The sequence below is a fragment of the Megascapheus bottae genome, chromosome 18 (assembly GCF_031878675.1).
Source record: "Megascapheus bottae isolate mThoBot1 chromosome 18, mThoBot2.hap1, whole genome shotgun sequence".
In the NCBI taxonomy this organism is placed as follows: domain Eukaryota; kingdom Metazoa; phylum Chordata; class Mammalia; order Rodentia; family Geomyidae; genus Megascapheus; species Megascapheus bottae.
In genome coordinates, this window is record NC_143526.1 from 6,219,339 (window position 1) to 6,234,919 (window position 15,581).

The 15,581-nt window shown below is 42.6% G+C and overlaps 1 protein-coding gene across 2 annotated transcripts in view; it reads right to left on the bottom strand.

Annotated features, from left to right (window-relative positions):
• Window positions 1-15,581, bottom strand: part of Osbpl10 (oxysterol binding protein like 10) — a 230,601-nt gene that overhangs the window by 145,004 nt on the left and 70,016 nt on the right. For both annotated transcript variants that reach the window (XM_090351798.1, XM_090351797.1), the window contains exons 2-3: window positions 10,427-10,602; window positions 6,531-6,610 (exon numbers count right to left, since the gene is read on the bottom strand). In XM_090351798.1, the coding sequence (XP_090207924.1) occupies window positions 6,531-6,610; window positions 10,427-10,602 (256 nt within the window). The remainder of the gene's footprint in view (window positions 1-6,530; window positions 6,611-10,426; window positions 10,603-15,581) is intronic.

A 15,581-nucleotide genomic window follows, 5' to 3' on the forward strand; every position in this document is an offset into this window, starting at 1 on the left:
GCTCAAGAGGAAAAGCACTTGCCTAGTCAATTCAAGATCCTAATTGGATCTTTCATACTACCAAAATGATTAATAGCCTATCTTTTAGTAAGGTCTCAAGGAGTGCACACATGCAGATGTCTAAGACATGTGAGGCCTGCAAATACAGCACAGATCCCTTTCATATTCACCCAGGTCCAATATGGCTGCAACCTGTACAAGGAATGGTCATGCCTGAAATGTTCACTCTCCTATATTCTCCATATTCTATGGGACACTATTAACAGCTCTCTTAGTAACGTTGCTATTATAAGAAAAAGGCCTTTACATGCTGTCAACATACTTTCACTGAGGATAGGGAGTGTCTGAATCCAAGGTTAGAAATCACCAAACCCCATCAAGACTTCTGGAACATCCCATCCCTGTTCACTGTGGTTTAGTTGGCAAAAATCACTGAGAAGTCATGGAAAAGGAACTAAAGCCCAATTAGCATTAAAGACAACTCTAAAATATACTTCCGATAGGAATTACCCACAGGTAAATCTACCTTCCACATCTACAAGAAAAAAAGCAAAGTATTTGAAAACATTAGTTGGTTAAAAAGTTTTCTGAGTCAGGCATCATGGCACATGCCTATAATTCCAACACTGAGGAAGCTAAGGTCGTAAGCATTCATAGTTTAAGGCCAGCCTGAACCACACTAAGATTCTATCTCACCAACCAACCAATAAAAAAAATTGGTCAGAGCTAAAATCAATGAAACTAAAATCTTCAAAGTTCACATGCCTTTTTAAATATTCTATAAACTCCTGATATCTATCTTCTTTGCCACAATTTTTATACAGATCAAAAATCATTTAAATAACACTGGTTTCATACATTTCTCCAATACTCCTCTCCTCTTCTTGAATTAGTGACATTCAGTTTTGAATGTCCCTGAGTTCTTTGATGCAACCACTGAGGCCTCTGGAAACATACAGATACAAGAAAAGCAAGTTTGCTTTCCTGGGGAGCTTTGCAAAAGCACAAACAGGAATCTGCAGCTTTTCTGCAAACCAACATCTGGCCTCTGAACCCTGGAATCTCCCCTCCAGGGGCACTCTACCCAGGGGCTCTCCTAGACAGCCTGCTCTTACTTGATCTGCTTAAGCCATGTGATCACCTTGGCAATAGTTCTTGTCACCACTTCAAAGAAGAGACAAGGGATCAGAAGGAATAAATATGCTCAGCATAGAACTGGCAGAGAGCAAACTTCCTGTCTGTCTTTTTACCCTTTATCTAACAATACAGAAGGACATAGACATGGTCAGCTGAGGCTGGTCATTTAATGTTCATGGAAGACAGCCCCAAATGCTCACCTCTGGCTTACCTTCTATAACACACCAACACACACACACACGCACACATGCACGCACCTCAAAGTCATGCAAAAGACCAGTGCTGATTTCAGGTAATATTTTTTTAAAAAAGGAATCAGAACCCATTTAGAAGATCAATTTATATAGAGAAAGGATCCTTAGATGACTTAGAAAAATCAGAAATCCTCTTAACACAGCTATCTTCTCCAGAACTAAAGCTGATATAGGGTTCGTAGGTACAGGTAAATCTAGACCTTTCCAGTTAACTTCTACCAAGAATTCAGGCTGGAAGAGGGACTCAGTCGTGAGTGCAGTCTTTTTACCAGTGGTTTTGAGTCCATTTTTTAAGTTCATTGGGCCCATTTCCTAATACAGCAAAATAGAGGTAATACTGTCACGGGATGGATGTGCAGTTTAGTGAGGCTTTCCTTTAAATATAAACTCTTCACTTAGGGTCCTTGACTTCTATCTCAGAATAAGAATTTCTAGACATATCACAATGGTAAGAAAACTTGTCAAACAGGCAACTGGACAAATAGCCAAAAAGTAGACAAACAGAAGGGTAGGGGCAAACTCTAGCAGAGTGTGGGTACTCTCATAGGCAGAGACATGGAAAGACAAACATGCAGTGAGACAAACACAGAAAGACAGACCAAAGATAAACATCCCCCCCCCCGCAACACGAGACACCCAGAGAGACAGACAAGCACGCAAGCATGCCCGCACACACATGCACGCACGCACATACACACACACACTCAGAAACACAGAAAGATATAAACTTTAACAGGTGGCTTCATACATTCTGTCAGTCACTTGTTAATTCTTGAGTGAGAAATGCATCCCTCCAGAAGACATTCATCCTGTTGTCTCTCTTTGAAGCAAAGAGAGTACTTCTATGTTTATAAATACTGTATTTCTGAGTTGCCTTCACCAGACCTCAGTTTCCTTAAGTTATCCTGTTTTAATACCACCTCTCTCCCAGGATTACGATAAAAAATATGATCCAAACCAGGCACCGGTGGCTCACTCCTGTAATCTTGGCTACTCAGCAGGCTAAGGTTTGAGGATTGAGATCCAAATCCAGCCCGGGCAGGAAAATCCATGGAGACTCTCATCTCCAATGAATCACAGAAGTGGCACTATATCCCAAGTAGTAGAAAGCACTAGGCTTGAGTCAACAAAAAAGCTCAGGGACAGCACACAGGCCTTGAGTTCAAGCTCTGGGACTGGCACAAACTAAATGAATAAATCATTTTGTAACTGAGACAAGAATGATTAGATATCAGTGGATTAATCCAATGACAAATTCTTGATTTGATGGCATTGGGGTGGCACCAGGACATGGGGAAACTAGGTGGTGTAAAGAGACATCTCCCCCCATCCTCTGCTTCCCAACTGTCCTGAGATTGCAGCCTCACCCCCACACATTCCATGGTGCTCTGCCTTGCCATAAACCCACAGTCATAAAACCAAAGTACAGGGACTGAATGAAACCTCTACAACTGCGCCCAATGAACTTTTCCTCCTTTTAGATGTTTTCCTCAAGTGTTCTGTCACAATGACCGAAAGCTAACAAATCTGTTCTCAAGCTTCACCACCTCCTTATTGGAGCTTCCCCATGTGGAAGTCACAGGAAGCAGGGCCAGACAGCCAGAAACCTACATTTCAGACAGACTTCCTTAAAGTCAAAGTAGTTTCTTCATGGATAAAATTCAAAAGGATTTCTGTAAGTAAAACGAGTCTGTCATGAAGCAAAACTATGGCCAGCAAGCTGGTCAATAATTGCAATCACTGAGGGAGTCTGACCAGAACGGGTAGGAATAAAGGACATCTGGAAGGGGGAAGAGGTAGAATTGTGATGGAGGTGGTAAAGTGACTGAATACATCGTTGCCATCATAGCTCATTGAGTATTACATTTTAAAGACTGAATTCTACTAGATGAAAATTGCCTCTCAACATCTCAATAAACCTGAATTCTTCATAGGGAACTGATTAAGCAATACTCTCCCAGTTTTGACAATGTAAAGGAAGAATATTTTACTCCTCTAAAGGCAATGAAATACAATTTCTGAAAGAAAGGACAGCTTTTAATATTAAGAAAACAATGTCCTAGGCACCTGTGAGACAGTATTCTCCACAGCCTACTGGGGACATCTGACCTGCTAGAGAGGAGGAGGAAGAAATGCAGTAAAAAGAAGGCTTAGCATATATTCCTATGACCACTGTGCTACTTAAGCATTGACCGTGCAGCTAGCTAAATGAGATGGCAAGTTTCTATTCAGAGCTTGCCTTCAGGCAGCCTTGGACTTCATAACGTGTCTACAGAAGTTCAAATAATATTCACAGCATAAAACCTCTCTTTGCCTACTCCTGGACTCATGCTGGCTACCATGCGAGGGAGGAGAGTAGCAAACTCAGCTCCAGTTCTTTGGTCCTATTACTCACAGATTAACCAGCATTCTCAAAACTAACCAGAGGATGTATCAGAATAATCAAATTCTCCGCCCCTCCCCCCCAGCATTGGTGTTTTGAACTCAGATTTCACACTCACCACAGAGCTACACATCTAACCTTTATTTACACTACTTATTTCTGAGATAGAGACCCACTTCCTTCACACATTTGATCTTGGATCCTCCTACTTATCACATCCCACCATAGCTGGGAAGGCAGGTTTGCACTATCACATCCAGTTTCTTCTGACTAGATGGAGTCTAATGGACTTTTATACCAAGGCTGGCCTGGAACCTCACTTCTACTGATCTCATACCCATAGTGTTATAGGCAATAAATAAAGTGCCACCAGAACTGACTGAGAAGATGTTGTGTATGTATGCCTAGGCTGGCCACAAGCCAAGATCAACTAATCTCAGTCTCCCAAGTAGCTAGGATTACAGGTATGAGCCACCAGTGCCCTGCTGTACATTCTTTCTTTCCCTGATTCTAGGATGCATTCATTTCTTCTTTACAGTGATTCATCAAAATGCCAAAGCACTCAGTTGGCTAACTAACCTCAATCCCCACTCCTAAAAGAAATTCCAGATGAATCAGAGACTTAAATATAATTGAATCATAAATTCACAACAACAACGAAAATGTCCAACCACTAAAGAATGTTTTTATAATTTTGGAGCAAGAGAAAATCTTAAACATGATGCAGCACCAAAAATCAAAAGTGAAAATATTCATAAACTTAACCATAAAAAACTGAATGTTCCACTTAGCAAAAAATAATAATTTTAAACTCAAAATATAAATTGCCAAATAGGAAACATCTATAGTACAAATATAAAAAATACTACATATATACATATTACATATATACATGTCATAGATACTGTTTATACATATAATATGTAAACATATATACCTTTCACAAACAAGGAGTTACTGCAGATCACAAACAGAAAATAAACCCAATAGGAAAACATGTGAAGGACAGTTCACCTATAATAAATATGTGTGGGCTGAGGTAGTATGGATACATACACACCTAGAGTTATATAACAATATTTCAGTAACATTTATTCCAGCATGATGAACAATGACAAATAGGAAAGAATCAAGTCAAGCGCCAGTGGCTCACATTTATAATCCTTGGGACACTGAGATCTGAGGAACATGGTTCAAAGTCAGCCAGACAGGAAAATGTGTGAGATTCTTATCTCCAATAAACTACTCACTCAAAAAAGCCAGAAGTGGAGCTGTGGCTTAGGTAATAATTCACTAGCCTTGAGCAAAACAAGCTCAGAAATAGCATCCAGACCCTGAGTTCAAGTCCCAGCACCAGCAAAAAAAGAAAAGGACCAAACATGTCCATCAATAGAGGACTTCCAAGAAACCACCCAGACATGCTAACAAAACTAGCATAGATCCTGATGTATACCTATTGGGATTGGGGAGTCAAGCACAGTAGTGGCTCACAGCTGTAATCCTCGCTATTCAGGATGCTGAGATATGATAATCCTGGCTCAAAGGAAGCATGAAGTGACAGGTCTCTAATTAAGCAGCAAAAAGCCAAAAGCCAAAAGGGGAGCTGGCTCAAGTGAAAAGCCTAAAGTGAAAAGGCAAGCAAAAGCATAAGGCCCTGAGTTCAAGCCCCAGAAGTGACACCAAAAGGAGGGAGGGGACCAAGCTGCCTTGCATAGATACATACGAAGTCCAGATCGACCATCATTCATAGAAAATAAACAAGGTCAGAGATGGGAAAGCTTTAGAGGAAGGACCCTTTGTACTGTCCCTGAAAAGTCACCTCAGCACACACCTAGAGGAGCATTACAAATGAGTGGAACTATCAAGGAAAAGAGAGGGTCTGGGGGTGTGGCTCAAGTGTAGAGTACTGGCCTAGAAAGGATGAAAGCCCTGAGTTCAAGTCCAATAAAATTATCATTATGAAAAAAGGAGTTGAGGTTATATTTGAAGACAAAACAGCCAGGTATAAGACATTTCATCCCAGGAACTGAGCTAGGAAGCAGGTAATTAATTGTATATATCAAAGACTGAAGTATGGATCTTTGAAAACAAGGAATACGGAAGGTGGTGAGGAAGGAAATAGATACAATAAACAACTATGAACTAACAAAATAGAGGGCTTTTTCAGTATTAATTTAACAAGTATCTGCTGCTCTCAAGTACAGCACTTTGTAATATTCCTATAATTCAGTAACTGAACATATGATAATCCATGAAAATACACATTTCCTCTTCCCCCATATTTAACACAAAATCTCCCAAGCCTGGGGAGCAAGTAAAGCATATTTGAAGACCAAATTCCCTGACAACATTTCACACAATGCATGCAGAGAACATGACTAGTTTGAAGTCACAGTTTATTGAAGGATCATTGACAATAACTGGTGTACGGGCACTGTACATCGGACTGCTCTACCTCCACATGAAGTCAGCAGCTCAAGCTAAATGGCAAGCCAATTAACAGTGGTCTGCACCGACAACAGAAAACAATGCGACTGGCTTTGCAGAACCAACACAGAATAGTGCAGGCCTCTGCAGCCAGCCTGTAAGAATAATCATTGCTCTCCACACGGCTGTGAATTCACCCATAGCAGGATAAGAATGAGTTCCTCCACAGTGGATAACATGAAAAGCCTCTTCCCTGAAAGGAACAGGTGATGGGCTGAAAGGAGCCACCCCACTGACTCACAGGCCTCCTTCCTACCCCGGCCACTTACCTTCGAGTTCATTTCCATGTGGAATTTGGCACAAGCTCGAAGCTGAGTCACCCAAAACTGTTTCTCTTTTGCATCAGCAGCTAAAATAGAGAACACACAGAAAGAAATGCTTGCAGAAATGGTTCCCAAACACATCCAGCTGCTTTCTACACCACCGGAGTGGGTGGAAGCCTAGGGAGTGAGAGGGAGACAGGGAACCGAGAACAAACATTATCACAGTATTCTCAAGTAGCCAGAGCTTCCACCAAGAGCAGAATTATATTCCATCCCCCCCCAATTCCCTCTTTCACCACATTAAAAATAAATTCTGAAATATCTATTATAAAACAATTTTGTTTCATTTTTTAAAATATCCTCTAATGTCATTTCTACTTAAAAAAAAAAAGAGGAAGCATAGAAGAAAACAAAGTGTTTTCTTCCAAATGCCTACCTGGTGTGGCAAATATCAGGACAGAAATACAAACTGATCCAGGGCCTTTCGCGATCCAGAGTTGTGCTGGGGAGTTTGAGCATTTACAAACTAAATGTTCCATTGTATTACCATTGTAATATGTGTCCCTTGGTGAATGCACAGAAGAACCACCAAATGCTACCTCCAAAATACCCAAAAATTACCCTCAGTTGTGTGCTGGTAGCTCATGTGTGTAATCCTAGCTACTCAAAAAGCTGAGATCTGAAGATCGTGGTTCAAAGCCAGCCTAGGCAAGAAAGTCCATGAGACTCTTAATTCCAATTAACCACCAAAAAGTGGAGCTGTTGCTCAAGCGTTAGACTACTAGCCTTGAGTGAAAAAGCTAAGGGACAGCCTACAGACCCTAAGTTCAAGCCCCAATATTGGCACCAAAAAAAAAAGGAAGAAAAGAAAAATTGTCCCCAAAAGACAGTATAATCCCATTTTCCATTTATACTCCATCTCTCAAATAATACATATAAAAGTATTCTTGAATATCATGGACATGTAATTAGTGGTAATATAATCTCAATCATCAATTTACCAGTGACTGCATACATATCCTATATGCTACATAGATGCAAAAAAAGAGTCCCATGGAAATTATTCTTGCTTACCTAAACCGAAGTATCATTTGTTCATGAACTATGGCTTTAACTTAACCTTTCAAGGGAAGAAACCTAGAGCTCAGGTCCATTTCAGACATGTGGCTGGCTGGCCCTATCATATCCAAACTGATCTGTCTAGAGTCCCAAAACAATATGATAAAGACAGTATAAGACAGTAGGTGGGGAATTAGCTTCTAAAAGCAAATGAAGTACTACTACCCAAAGACTTTGCATCCAAGCTTTTCCCACAGCTGCCCACCCCTGTCATGACGTGGCCCGGGCATGAACTGGAAGTGTAGGAAGAGAAAACAGACTGCAGGTTCCCAGAGGATGGGGCCAAAGGGAAGCTGTGAACATGCAGAAATGCCCTTGTTCCTTCAAAGTCAGTAAGTTCAGGCTAAATTTAGCTCTTGTGACTATTTCGTGAGGATAATAAAACTTTTATGTTTGCTATTAAAATTGCCCGTTTAAAAAAAACTAGGAGTTTTAACTATCTACAGAATATGAACAACTCAATGTAAAATGAGAGAGCTCAATTGTCAAATAGCTTAGATTTTTCTTTCATATGAGCTTGTGTCATTTTATAAACCAAAGACGAGAAGTGTCATTAAGGTTCTCACCTGCTATTGTTTCTACTCTGACAATTTATTAAGCAATAAACAGCAAAACTAGGCCAAGAACCATATAAATCTAAACAGCTGGAAGACATGCTATGTGAATCTAAAAGAGAACATGGATCTTAACATATGTCTGAAAAACCAAAACAGTTTTCTTCTTCAACCCAAGGCATTTTTATTTCATAGGCTTTTGGACTGAGTTATAAATTGTGATATAGGATTTGTATAGAGATAGTAAAGAAACACTAGCTTATTCCCTCTTGAAGTGGTGCATATGGGCAGGGGAACAAGTGAGAGGTGGAGGCAAGGGTGGAATCCAGGTCCTTAGTGCATGCAGCCTTCTGGGAATAATGACAGCACTCAGGACAGATGAGGAAGTGCTATCTTGTGGTATTTAGCTCTTACTTAGGAAAATGTTCTGTAAGTCACACACTCTGTAACCAGCTACTCAAGAGGCCAAGATCTGAGAATCACTGTTCAAAACCAGATTTAGCAGGCCAATCTGAAACTCTGATGTCTGATTAACTAGCAAAAAGCTAGAAGCACCAACATGGCTCAAGTGGGAGAATACCAGCCTGGAGCAAAAAAGCCAAACAAGAGCACAAGACCCTGGGTTAAAGTCCTAGTACTGACACAAAAGGAAAACCAAAAGGCAGAATTATGAACCATCCCCCTAACCTAGTAAGAGCCCAGCTTGTTTATGCCTTGGTAGATAACAGATTATGTGCACATGTGCATACACTATACATTTGAATTCTATCTGCTTTGTTATTTCATCAGAAAAACTGGCGGAATCATGACAACACAGCAATAACAGAATCTTAAAAGAATGATGGAGCCATCAAATCACAGTGCATTTATAAGGTAATCTGGCATTTCTGGGAGATGGATGTGCCCAGATGAACACTAGACTCTCTCAACTGTCAGCTTCATTTCTAAGGATGCCATCCAACATCACTTTTTGAGAGGGCATGGCTTGTTTAGTCCTCACAGCACAGCCCCATAAGCTGTCAAAAATAACAAATGCCAAATATCCTCCCAGCTCAGCCACCTGAGCCATCCCTCCCCTTCCTCTATCTTTAATTCCATAGTTCCTCAAAACAAGCAATTCCTAATACCAACTACCCCTCTTCACCCTTCTGGGGGGTGGTAAGAAGGGCAGCAATGGAGGATTCCACTAGAATCCTCTAAACCCCAGCTAACTAATAAAGATGATTTTATAAAAAGTATTTTTAAGTAGTCGTGCAAAGGGATTTCAGGTCAACACATCAGTTTCTGAGTGCAATGTCACCCTTTCATCATTCCTATCTCTCTCAGTCCCCCCCCGCCCTGCACCCACAAACTTACCTGTTTCCATTTCTCACACATGTGCGTTGAATATTATGACTGAATTGAGTTACCAGGCCAAGACCTGGTAACTCATGCCTGTAATCCTAACTAATCAGGGAGCTGAGATCTGAGATCACAGACTGAAGCCCAACCAGGCAGAGAAATCAAAGACTCATCTACAATTCGCCAACAAAATGCTAGAAGTGTGCTGTGAGGACTAAACAACCCTTTTAAGGCTTATAGTATCTTTACACACACCCTTTCCCCCTTGCTACAAGTCATGTTCCATCTGTGTTAAGAGTGCTAGCTTTGAACAAAAACTGTTCAAAGGTAGCTGGGAATGTGGCTTAATGGTAGAATGCTGGCCTAGCATACAAGAAACCCTGGGTTCAATTACTTAGTACCACATAAACAGAAAAGGCCAGAAGTGTCGCTATGGCTCAAGTGGAAGAGTGCTAACCTTGGGCAAAAGCAGCTCAGGAATAGTGCCCAGGCCCTGAGGTCAAGCTCCAGGACTGGTTTAAAAATAAAGGAAGGGGGCCAAGAGTATGTCCTAGTGATAAGAGTGCTTGCCTAGCACACACAAAGCCCTAGGTTTGATTCCTCAGCACCACATACACAGAAAAGACCAAAAGTGGTCCTGTGGCTCAAGTGGTGAAAAAACTCAAGGACCTGAGTGTAAGCCCCAGGACTGGGGGAAAAAAATGACAAAGGAGTGGGTGAAGAGGGCGAGACTCCGAATTCTAGACCAGGTGTTAGCACAAACAGGAAGGGAGGAACAGAAGGAAGGAGGGGAAACAAGAGGGAGGGACAGCACAGCACCTATGAAGGGACCCAGGAGGCCTGCTGGAATCGCACCCCCCACGCCACACCAGGCTCCCCAGTACTCACCTCTCAGTTTATACATCTCTCCGCTGGCAGCATACACAACCAGCATATGGGGAGCCTCGTCGCTCAGAGATACAATGGCTCCAGATAAAGACAGGACTCCTCGTGGTTTCTGGTGTTTGCTTTGCTCATTCACAAAATACTGCAGGATGCCAGTCTCAAAATCCAGCACAAAGTACCTGCACAGAGAAAGCACAGCCCATCACTCTGGCCTCCCAGCTTGTCCCACACAGCAAAGCACTAAGACGGGGAAGTTCACATCAAGGCGTCAAACTCACCCCAGGCTGAGACCCAAGTTCCTCCCAGAGTCCCACAAATGTCAAACACAATGTGGAGTGTAGACTGTGGTTTTTTGGTGAATTTCCATGTGTGAACTCATAACTTGCTGCTCCCCATTGTTCTTTTTTGTTTTTGTTTTGCTTTTTGGTGTTTTTGTTTTTGTTTTTTTGCTTAAGGCTAACATTCTACTATCACTTGAACCACAGCTCTTCTTCTGAGGAGTTGGTTCTAAAATCCAAATGGACTTTATACCAGGCCTCTATGGACAAAGGTGAGGGTCATTCAAGGCTAGGGACCAAGCCTAGAGGGTCACCTTGTCTCATGGCACTATTTCAAACCTCGGAATGAGGGATCAGCAGGTGTTGGGACAGGGAAATGCACACACCTCTAACTTTACAGACACTAGCTAGAATTCAGGAGGCCTCAAAAGATGTGGACTTACCCCCAGCAGCAAAACCCAGCTTCCTGCCAGTGCTCAGGTACATCAGAGCCAGAGAACCTGGTACCATGACAAGGCACCAGCAGGGCTTCTGCAGGCACCAAGACACCCTCAGTAGGTCCTTTGTACAGCCTCTTCACATCAAGAGACAACAGCCTCCAGGGCCATGGAAGGGAACTGCAAAGGACTCAAAGCACACAGATGTCTGTGGCTAACCACCTAGCTTAATATTCTCTCAGCCATCGCCCCATGAGACCAAGACAACTTCCCCCTCTCCACCAGACGAAAACATCCTCAACTGAGATCCAGATTCTTCCTGCAGCCTAGACAGCCAGCGGAGCTGTCCACCCACCCATTCCTTCCCTCTGCTCTGACTTACGGCCACCTCACTTTCGGCTCCACTATCCTGGACTTTTCTCTCTTCCCTTCCATTCCATTCCCCAAAGTGCCTCCTTTCAAAGGGCCTTTGCACTAGCTGCTTCCTGTGACTGGAGCAACTACGCGAAGACTCTTGAGCTTAGGGCCTGAGCACTGTCCTTGGACTTTCTCCAGGTTAGAGTTCTACCACTTAAGCCTCAGCACCATTTCTGGCTTTTTTCTATGTATGTGGTACCGAGGAATTGAACCCGGGTCTTCATGCATGCTAGGCAAGCACTCTACCATTAGGCCAAACTCCAGGCCCCCACCAACAGTCTTTTGAAACCTCCCAGCACTTGGCTGTGTTTTTGGCCCCAACCGCAGGAGTTGGGAGTGTTGACACATCCAGGCATTTCTACCACAAGGCACAAAGCTGCCGATAGTCATGGAGCAGTCCCACCAGTGTGACTGGAAGGAGAGGGCCCTCCCCACAGGCAAGAAGACACTTGCCCAGAATGCTCACCCCTCTGCCTAGAAGGTGGTTCCTTCCCTTGTAGCCACAGAATGTATCCTGAGCAGGCCTCCACACAGCACCACGAAACTCTCCTGCCAGGCACTGGCCACATGTGTTGACTGAGTCAATGTCCACGTCTTCCTCCATGTGGAGACTAAACTCTCACTCAGTACACCGTGCCCAGCAGAGCCCTGATAATCCACTGCTGTTCAGTCACCATTGCTAAAGGGCTGAATCCTATAGCATCTGGGTCACACAGTGAGGTAAAAGTGTCATGGCCAAATATTTATTGCCTGTGTCTGCGGGTGACACGTGATAGCATGGGTCAGACATGGCCCACACTACCATCTGAAGTAGTTTTGATAGCTTCAACACTGGATCACGGTACAGACTTCCCCCACACCCCACTTCAGTGCCAAAACTGGGGCTTGAACTCAAGTGCCTGGATGCTGTTCCTTAGCTTTTTCTACTCAAGGCAGATACTCTATCAATTGAGGCACAGTTCCCATTCCAGCAATTCTGCAGGTTAACTGGAGATACGTCTCATAGACTTTCCTATCCAGGCTTCAAGCCAGGATCCTCACATCTCATTCTCCTGAGCCACCAGCACACCACGTATTTATGTGCCTTTGATTTGCTCAGGGCTTCAGAGGGCACTGTAAGAAAAGCAAGTAGCTTGGCTATAATACATGAGCCTGTCAGTCATTCATAGGACCTACAGTTCATCCTCAGCACTAACAAAACAAAACACATACACACCCAATGTAGAAAATGGAAAGGAAACAATGATGTACAAGGAGTGAATGAATGACTCCAAGGTCTAGATCCCCACATGCCCACCCACAGGACAACCCCCAGAGGAACAGTATGTCACATCAGATGTCTATGGGGATGAGAAGGAATTTCCCACAAATCACTGGATCCAGAACTGATAGAGCAAGAGCAGCAAAATTATTTTATCTATTTCCTTATCCTACTAACTTGAAAATTATTCCTATCTTTGGGCTTGAACTCAAGGCCTGTCCTTGGGCTTTTTTGCTCAAGGCTAGTGCTCTGCCACTTGAGCCATAGCTCCACTTCTGGCTTATTTTGGTAGTTAATTTGAGGTAAGAGTCCCATGGCCTTTCCTGCCCAGGCTGGCTCTGAACTGTGTGCCTTATATCTTAGCCTTCTGAATAGCTATGGTTACAGCTGTAAGCCTCTGGCACCTGGCTTATTGCTACTCGTTAATATGGATCCAAAAAAATGCCAACCACTGCTAACTCATGCCTTAATTCTAGCTACCACGTTCTCAATTCAAACCCAGTCCAGGCAGAAAAACCCCTAAGAGTCTTATCTCCAATTAATCACCAAAAATCTATGAATGGAACTGTGGCTCAAGTGGTAGAGTACCATCCTTGAGAAAAAAATGCTAAATGACAGTGCCCAGGTCCTGAGTTCAAGCCTTAATATCAAAAGAAAGACACTCCTTCAAAGGAAAGAATAACCAAATTAAGTGCTGACCTTGCCCCAGTATATGGAGTGACCCAGACAGGCGACCTGTATTCACTGTGACTAGCTGCACAGTCTGAACACTGAAATAATCCTGACAGGTAGCAGGAAGGACAAACACTAGCACTCGTGCCCCCACCTGGGGACAGAGCATGGAATAAATGAGAAAGGTAGGAGTTATATGTCCAAGAAAAAGACAGAGCAACTTGCTCTGTGACGCTTCCCATTTCTCCACCCACCCTGCCTCTGACAACAGGGGAGAAAAAGCTCACTGGGCACTCACCACACCTCTTACCCAGGCCACACTGCCTGCCACACCCAGGCACACATCCAACAAACAAATCACTATTTGCACAGGTCATTTGGAAGCACACAGAATGACTGAATACCAGATTCTCCTTTCAGTAGGAATGGCAGAATAACCAAGTGATGTCCCATGATGCAGAATCCTGAAACACATTATTGACTTTCCCCCTATATTCTCTACTTTAAAGCTGGCATCTTCATCCTAACCTCTTGCCTCAGATAGAAAAAAGATACGTATTTCTACCATTTCCCAAAACTGTGCAAACGCCAATGCACATGGTACAGTTATTTGTACTAAAGATGGGCATCAATAATTTACTCCTTTTATCAATATATTAAAATGTTTAACCATAATAGGTGAAGGGCAATGGGATTCTATCTAATAAAACATTTCAGCACCCTGAACAGTATTCTTTAGTTGCTTAAGTCATATGTGTATTTCTGAGAACTGTCCCTACAGCATTAGAAAGAACAATTTCAAATGGTCATCTCCCCAGGGAGGAAAACAAATTAAACTTGGCTTCCCCCTGGGGAGAAAGCTCTGTCAGGTACTGCTGTTTGGAGCCTGGAGCTAGATCTGAAAGTCACAGCTTGTTATTGTAAATAGGAAACTTACCCATATTTGTGGATTAAGCTTCATTAAGCCAAGTAAAGGTGCTAAACTCCTGAAACATTCCTAAAGTTTTTCCCTTATGGAGAAATGAAGACAAATATAACCTACATTCTACTACATGCATGTTTTATCTATTTATTTTGAACTGTAGTGGTGTACAATTTGGCTTCTTTGTAGATGAGTTTGTATACAGAAAACACATTCCATGCTATGTTAGATTAAAAAAAAAAGTCTCCAGTAGACTGAGATCTGAGGATCCTGGTTCAAAGCCAGCCTGGGCACTAAACTCCGTAAGACTCTTATCTCCCAATTAATCACCAGAAAACTAGAAATGGTACTGTGGCTCACGTGGTAGAGCACTAGCCTTGACCTGAAAAGCTCAGGGACAGTGCCCAGGCCCAGAGTTTAAGTCCCACACATGACAAAAAAAAAAAAAAAAGGTCTCAGGCCAGGCTCATGTAGTAATTCATGCCTCTAAACCTAGCTACTCAGGAGGCTGAAATCTGAGAACTGAGGTTAGAAACCACCTAGAGCAGACAGACCTGGAACTATTTAACTCCACTTATCCAGCAAAAAGCTGGAAGTGGAGGTGTGGCTCAAGTGGAAGGACTCTAGCCAAAAAAGCCAAGTTAGAGAGAAAAGTCCTAAATTCAAGCTCCAGTACTTGGCGAAACAAAGAAAGAGAGAGAGAGAGAGAGAGAGAGAGAGAGAGAGAGAGAGAGAGAAAGAAAGAGAGAAGAGAAAGGAAGAAAGAAAGAAAGAAAGAAAGAAAGGAAGGAAGGAAGGAAGGAAGGAAGGAAGGAAGGAAAGAAGGAAGGAACATTTGTCATAATCAGTAGAAACCTTGGGCTCTACTAGCAGAGATCTGCAATAGAGCAAAATATTGATACATAAGGCCATACAATGTGAAGCTAATTGAAAGGACATCCAGGATATTGAAACAAAAGCCATATAATGAATGATTGTTGTCCTTAATGTACTATGTTGTCTCTCATCTCCTCTGCTGTCCCTTGGTTATCTCATATTGTTATAGTATCTCACTTTGTTATCTGATATATTGAATTTATTTGTATTTGGATATTTGAAATTTGATAGGGAAGGGGGGAAAACCAAGACGGGTGGGGGGTGTGGGGGGGAGGGAAATGGGTACCAAGACATG